General features: G+C 38.4%; 1 protein-coding gene across 3 annotated transcripts in view; it reads right to left on the bottom strand.

Moving 5' to 3' along the window:
* fbxw7 (F-box and WD repeat domain containing 7) overlaps positions 1 to 7,500 on the bottom strand; it is a 113,482-nt gene that overhangs the window by 19,758 nt on the left and 86,224 nt on the right. The window contains exon 1 of one of the 3 annotated variants that reach the window (XM_053677471.1): positions 4,828 to 5,287. The exons of the other annotated variants lie outside the window; for them this stretch is intronic. Coding sequence (XP_053533446.1) covers positions 4,828 to 4,866 — 39 coding nt within the window. The 5' untranslated portion in view covers positions 4,867 to 5,287. Of the gene's footprint in view, positions 1 to 4,827; positions 5,288 to 7,500 lie in introns of those variants that run through there. 3 annotated transcript variants of the gene reach the window in all.

The following is a 7,500-nucleotide window of genomic DNA, read 5'->3' as shown; positions in this document are numbered from 1 at the left end:
TCCATCACTGTGTGTCTCTATTCTTTCAGACGTCCGCTCTGTCCATCACTGTGTGTCTCTATTCTTTCAGACGTCCGCTCTGTCCATCACTGTGTGTCTCTATTCTTTCAGACGTCCGCTCTATCTTTCATCAACTCATCTTTTTTCTTTCTGTTCAGTTTTATCTTTCTTTTTCAGTTTTTGTTTCTTTTTTTATGTCGGTCCCTTCTCTTTCCTTTCCTCATTTCTCTCTCTCTCTCTCTCTCTCTCTTCAAGGCACAGTCAATGTCTTTTAGGGACATTTAAATCTTCACATTATTATTAATATTGTATATAAACCAATGAGCTAATATGAGACTCCATAACAAAGGATCAGAGTCAAGCAGTGCTCATATGATGCTTCGGTGTACACACACACACACAAACACACACACACACACAAACGCCCTCATAAGAGTTATAAACATTCTTTTCTGTCTGTTTGTATAACAGGACGGTTTGGAGCTCTGAATGCACAGTGTGTACTCAGAGGTGACCTCATATACATTGTGTGCGTGTGTGTGTGTGTGTGTGTGTGTGTGTGTGTGAGAGAGATTAGATAGTCGAAGCATGGCATGTTGGATCTGGCCTACAGGTTCTAGTGAGTAGAAGTCACTTCTTTCCAGAGATAAATGATCCGTTTTACACAGAACAGATCACGTTTCATGTTGTTTGGATTGGATTTCTGATTCTACGCTCAGCTGCAGATTTAATTAACGAGTTTTAAAACCCATCCTAAAGTTCAGACGCTTAAACGAATCTTCCTGAATAGTCATTTTTATGGTTCTGATTTTTCATTTTATGACCGGCTGTGTGCTTTAATTCGGTCCTGTGCGAGATTGCTTATTTTATTTTATGCATGCTTTGTTGAACCGTACTGGATTGTTTTATTCATGGAATATTCCCGTGTCTAATCTGCTGCTGTTGGTTTCATTTCCCTTTTATTTTTTTTATTGCCTTGTTGTCAGTATGCAGGGCTCCTCTGAAAACCACACACCAGTCTCAGTGGGGATTCCCTGTACAATACCTGAAATTACTGTGTGTGTGTGTGTGTGTGTGTGTGTGTGTGTGTGTGTGTAGGGCTCTAGAACCACTGCATCTAGCTTTAAGTTCAGTCAAAAGAGCTTTAACACTGCTCCCATTTCTACTAAACGCTGAACTCTGATCTAACAGGTTATTTCAAGATTCAAGAACTTTCAGCACTCAGAGCCCCTAGTACAACTAATGTCTACTACTACTACTAATCCTACTACTACTACTAAGAATAATAATCCTACTACTACTACTAAGAATAATCCTACTACTACAACTACTAATAATAATCCTACTACTACTACTACTACTAAGAATAATCCTACTACTACTACTACTACTAAGAATAATCCTACTACTACTACTAAGAATAATTCTACTACTACTAAGAATAATTCTACTACTACTAAGAATAATCCTACTACTAAGAATAATCCTACTACAACTAAGAATAATCCTACTACTACTACTAATAATAATCCTACTACAACTACTACGAATAATCCTACTACTACTACTAAGAATAATCAAACTACTACCACTACTACTAATAATAATAATAATCCTACTACTACTACGAATAATCCTACTACTACTACTACTACTACTAAGAATAATCATACTACTACTAATAATCCTACAACTACTACTACTACTACTACTAAGGATAATCCTACTATTACTACTACTACTACTAATAATCCTCCTCCTCCTACTACTACTAATAATAATCCTACTACTACTACTACTAATAATAATAATCCTACTACTACTAATAATAATAATAATCCTACTACTACTAATAATAATCCTACTACTACTACTACTAATAATAATAATCCTACTACTACTAATAATAATCCTACTACTACTACTAATAATAATAATAATCCTACTACTACTAATAATAATCCTACTACTACTACTAATAATAATAATAATCCTACTACTACTAATAATAATCCTACTACTACTACTACTAATAATAATAATCCTACTACTACTAATAATAATCCTACTACTACTACTACTAATAATAATAATAATCCTACTACTACTAATAATAATCCTACTACTACTAATAATAATCCTACTACTACTACTACTAATAATAATAATCCTACTACTACTAATAATAATCCTACTACTACTACTACTACTACTAATAATAATAATCCTACTACTACTAATAATAATCCTACTACTACTACTACTAATAATAATAATAATCCTACTACTACTAATAATAATCCTACTACTACTACTAATAATAATAATAATCCTACTACTACTAATAATAATCCTACTACTACTACTACTACTACTAATAATAATCCTACTACTACTAATAATAATCCTACTACTACTAATAATAATAATAATAATCCTACTACTACTACTACTAATAATAATAATAATCCTACTACTAATAATAATCCTACTACTACTACTACTAATAATAATAATCCTACTACTACTAATAATAATCCTACTACTACTACGAATAATCCTAGTACTACTACTAAGAATAATCCTACTACTACTAAGATAATCATACTACTACTACTAATAATCCTACTACTACTAAAATTAATCCTACTACTACTAAGGATAATCCTACTATTACTACTACTACTAATAATAATCGTACTACTACTAATAATAATCCTACTACTAAGAATAATCCTACTACTACTACTAAGAATAATAACCATACTACTACTATTACTAATAATGATCAAATTCAACTAATGATACTACTATTACTACTTCTACAAATAATAATTATACTCTTACTATTGTTACTACTACAGATAATAATCACAGTACTACTTACTATGACTACTACCAATAATCATACTACTGTTATTACTACAAATAATAATCATAATTCTATTACTACTACTACAAATAATCATACTACTACTATTAAGACGACAGATAATAATCACACTACTTACTATGATTACTACCAATAATCATACTACTACCACTATTACTATTACAATAATATACTATTACACATAATAATCATACTACTGTTACTACTTCAAATAATAATCATACTACTACTACAATAATATACTATTACTATTGGTACTACTACAGTAACAATCATACTACTATTATTACTACTATAACTACAACTATTAAAAATAACTACACCTTTAATAGCACTGTTATTACAACAACTAATACTTTGATTAGAATTAACAGTAAACTTTATATACACATACTTCCGTACACTAAAACAAAGCTAAGTGCTTTACAAAGAAAATTTTAAACTTTTCAAAGTGTACAAGCAAAAACAAACAAACAAAAAAAAACCCTAAATGTTGAATGACGAGTAATAGCGAGGAGTTTAACATCTAATGTAAGGATTTAACTCTAAGCGCTGCTGCTGATGTTAAGTAAGAGAAAACTCTTCTGAAGGTTTCCAGCTGTTGAACACAGCATTAAACCTGCATTAAGCGTGTGGTCACATGAGGGCAGATTACAAATTACATTAGCCTAGATAACAAAATGTAGCCATGGGAAACATCAATCGGTAAACACAAACGGTTCATCAGGACCAGATTAAACGATGTTAGCTAGCGAGGCAGGCGTGCTCCACAGCGGAAGGAATTATGGGATGTCGGAGAACTTGAACTTATGAATAAAGTTCAAACAGAACGACGATCTAGGATACTAACACTCACGGTTGCTCATGGTAACCAGATACATTTTTGGGATAAACTTACAACCTAGCTGATTTAAAAAAATAAATATTTTTAACAATGCGTATTTGCTGTATGTCGAATCAGCATTCTCTCTCTCTCTCTCTCTACTGTCCTGTAAACTGACGCAAATCCTCCGTGCCTTGATTACATGCAGCGTTCCAAATCTCAGACGTGCACTCGTCTGCGATTAGGGCCTCGCGCTCCAGTTTGGTTGGTACGGGATGATAAATACGTACGGGTGCGTTATAGAACTCGATCTGTAATCAATATTCATTCTGTTTTGCTCCAACACACACACACACACACACACACACTTCACCAGGACACAGTGTTCACACTGAACATGCTCAACAGGATATCACTCTGTGGAACATCTATAGAACTTCTATATGCACAGATTCAATACTGAAGTGTGAGAAATATTGCTGTGATCCACGTCCTTATAAACACCAGACTTGTCTTGAATATATATATATATATTTATTATATATCTGTGTGTGTGTGTGAGCTCCAATGAACGCAGGTGCAGTGATGCTGATGGCCAGATGGCTTCAGTAAAGTCAAGAAATATACATACTCATCCAACACACACTGATTTATATACATATACACATCATCACTGGTTATAATCCCGACACAATCTGCTCGTGGTGCGGGAGAGTATGTGCGTACCGACGCGTACGCAGCGCGTTATATGACTATTACGCACGTCTATAGCGCGGTTATAACACTATATGTTCAGCTATAGGCTCTACATCGCAGCCACGCCTCGAACAGGATATAAATAGCACCCCACCCCCGGAAAAAAAAAAAAACACCCCCGCAACTAAATAAATAAATAAATGAAGAAATAAAAGACGGATATCCGGATGAATATTTTCCGCAGTGGCCATAAAATTGCGCGTCGTGCCGCACGCTCCGTAAATCAAATCCGCTCATGGTGCGCTCTCAAGGGCGGAGGTAGAGAGAGAGAGAGAGAGAGGGAGGGAGGGAGAGAGAGAGAGAGAGAGAGAGGGAGAGAGACACACACACACACACACACACAGCCGGTACTCACTTTGTAAAAAATCATCTTTAAGGTGCCGTAGAAGCCCATGGTTGCTGCTGTAGATCCGCGCACCGGTGCTCAGGCGAGAACAGGTTCCGGTTTCCGGTTGCTTTTATTTATTTGTTTATTTATATAGGGAATTTAATTGCTACTGCGGCTCGGAGCGTGTGTGTGTGTGTTCAGGTAGACCGAAACCCGTGTGCGATGCGGCGGACGCGGACATGCTCCTTCTCTCTCTCCCTCCCTCTCCTTCTCTCTCTCGGTGAGCGGTGGAACCGGACACGGTGCTGACACACGGAATCCAAACGAGAATGAAAAAAAAAAGAATAAGAGAACCCAACCAAAGGCGGGGGATAATCCACACTGTATCCTGCACACACACACACGGCGCGCGACTCAGACTCAGTCCGCTCTCCGTGTAGCGTCCACGAAGGACTGCGATAGAAGAAGGAACAGGAGGAGGAGGAGGAAAGACCGAGAGGAGGGGTGGGGAGAGAGAGAGAGAGAGAGAGAGAGAGAGAGAGAGAGAGAGAGAGAGAGAGAGAGAGCGAAAGTGAGAGAGATAGAGAGAGAGCGCGCCCCTCTGCCTTCTGAGTCGATTCTTCACGCGTTCTGCGCGGACGCCTTCACGAATCACTTCACTCACCGAGTTGATTCTTCACGAATCACTTCACTCCCTGAATCGATTCCCGTTTTTGAAGTCTCGACTCGTTAATTCACCTCTCAGTTAGCACTTGTGCTCGGCAGTGATGGGAATTCCGGCTCTCTTTAGTGATCCGGATCATTTGGCTCAGCTCAGCAATAAGAACCGGCTCTTTCGGCTCCCAAACGGCTTCTTCATTTAGCAGCACTTCGGGCTTTTGTAATTCAGACAGATTTAGCCATGTTTTGACCCATAATTGGTATGTGTATTCAATGTAGGCTAAATACACTAAACCGTAGAACCATATTTCCGGCAGAACTTTACATTATGTTTGGTATAAAACCCTTCAATAATGTAAAAATGGCTTCCTGTAGCCGCCCGCACCGAATTCAAGGTCTTGATGGTCACGTACAGGTCCTTGTCTGGAACAGCACCGCCCTACCTCAATACTCTCCTTGAGGTTTATGTTCTCTCATGAGACCTACGATTAGTTAACGACCGACGCCTCGTAGTTCCTTTCCAGAACCTTCAAACCGAACTTCCGATCTCAATCCGGACCGCAGAATCCGTCACTATCTCCAAAAAAACGGCTAGAGACCCACCTCTTCCTTCAGCACTTAACTCACCCCTTGCTTTCTTATAAAAAAAAAAAAAAAAAACTTCATTCAGACAAGTTTCTATTTACTAGATAGAATTACACAGCGGGAACACGATCGATTCACGTAGCACGAAGGCGAACCGATTACAGTATGAAATCTCTCAAGGTCCCGGCCACTGACAGGAACTAGAACTACGGCGTTAACGTTGGTGTCGCAGAACGCCCGTGACCCGGGTTCGAACCTCAGTTCAGGACAGAGCGGAGTTCGAATTTTACTTGGAGAAGACACGACCGAATCATGTTGGATTTACGACAACCGGGTGTTAACGTAACTCGATTAAATCGCGTGCAACTGATGAACACAGTTAAATAAAGTGACAAAATAAAAGTAGAACAAAATAAAAGTACGGTTCATCACGTTTAACACACGATAGCCGACTCTGCTTATATGAAAGCCTAGGGTATAAATAAACCCCAAACACTGCACTTAACCAGAAGCGTGTTTAAAATAAATAAATAAATAATAATAATTAAAAAAAAACATTTTCAGAGCATTCTTGTACTTTGATTACTTTAAAAAGTAACATCGGCAGTAAAACGCTCTTTCGCTCTACCACGGTTAAACTTTGCGATTAATCCGCGACTCGCATGGGCGGAGTCTGTACGGATCACGGGTCGACCACGAAACCACAGATTCACGTCAGAAACGCGCGTTTTAAAAATCTACCCGGCAGTGTGATTCGTCGCTTATAGAACCGGACGGAAAATAACCATAAACTGTAAAGTGATGAATTCCGGACGGGACTGTCGGAAAAATGTTTACGTTTACGCTATATATTTTCTTAAGACTGCGCTGTAACTAAAAAAAAAACCAACAACAAACAAACAAACAAGTTTTCGCTCTGGAACATTTCCGGGAAACTATCCTCAACGCAAAAGTCTAACGTTTAACGTTTCTAACCCGCGGTGACGGACTGTGTTTCTCTGCGTCTCGCTCAGACCACCCACACGTCATGAATATTCATAAAGCCGCTCCCCCGACGCTCATTAATATTCACTACTCGACTCGCAAAACAAGAAATCTTCACCCCAAACTGAAACGGGGTTTTTTTTTAAACCCCCCGAGCACGCAACGGTTTACGAGCAGACGCTGAGTTAATTGTAGGCCAGCGAGGTAATGTTAGCGTACACGGGTAATTTAGCTAGCTAATAACCTGTTCGGCGCAGGGAGGGGCCATTCTGCACGTCGAAACACGTCCATCTTTAATAAATGAGTGTCTTGTAAAGCGATCCGGGATTATTCTGAGGAATATTAACCCCTGAAACTCTCGGTGGGTGGGGAATTTATTGAGCTGCTTAATAACGTACGTTGTTGTTATTTATTTATTGTCTGTAGTTGTGTGTGATACAGTCGGTGGTGGTGTGTGTGTCTGATAAACTC

This window comes from Ictalurus punctatus, chromosome 29 (genome assembly GCF_001660625.3).
Source record: "Ictalurus punctatus breed USDA103 chromosome 29, Coco_2.0, whole genome shotgun sequence".
Classification (NCBI taxonomy): domain Eukaryota; kingdom Metazoa; phylum Chordata; class Actinopteri; order Siluriformes; family Ictaluridae; genus Ictalurus; species Ictalurus punctatus.
Note: the sequence above shows the minus strand (reverse complement) of the source record. Positions and strands in the feature narration are given on the sequence as shown.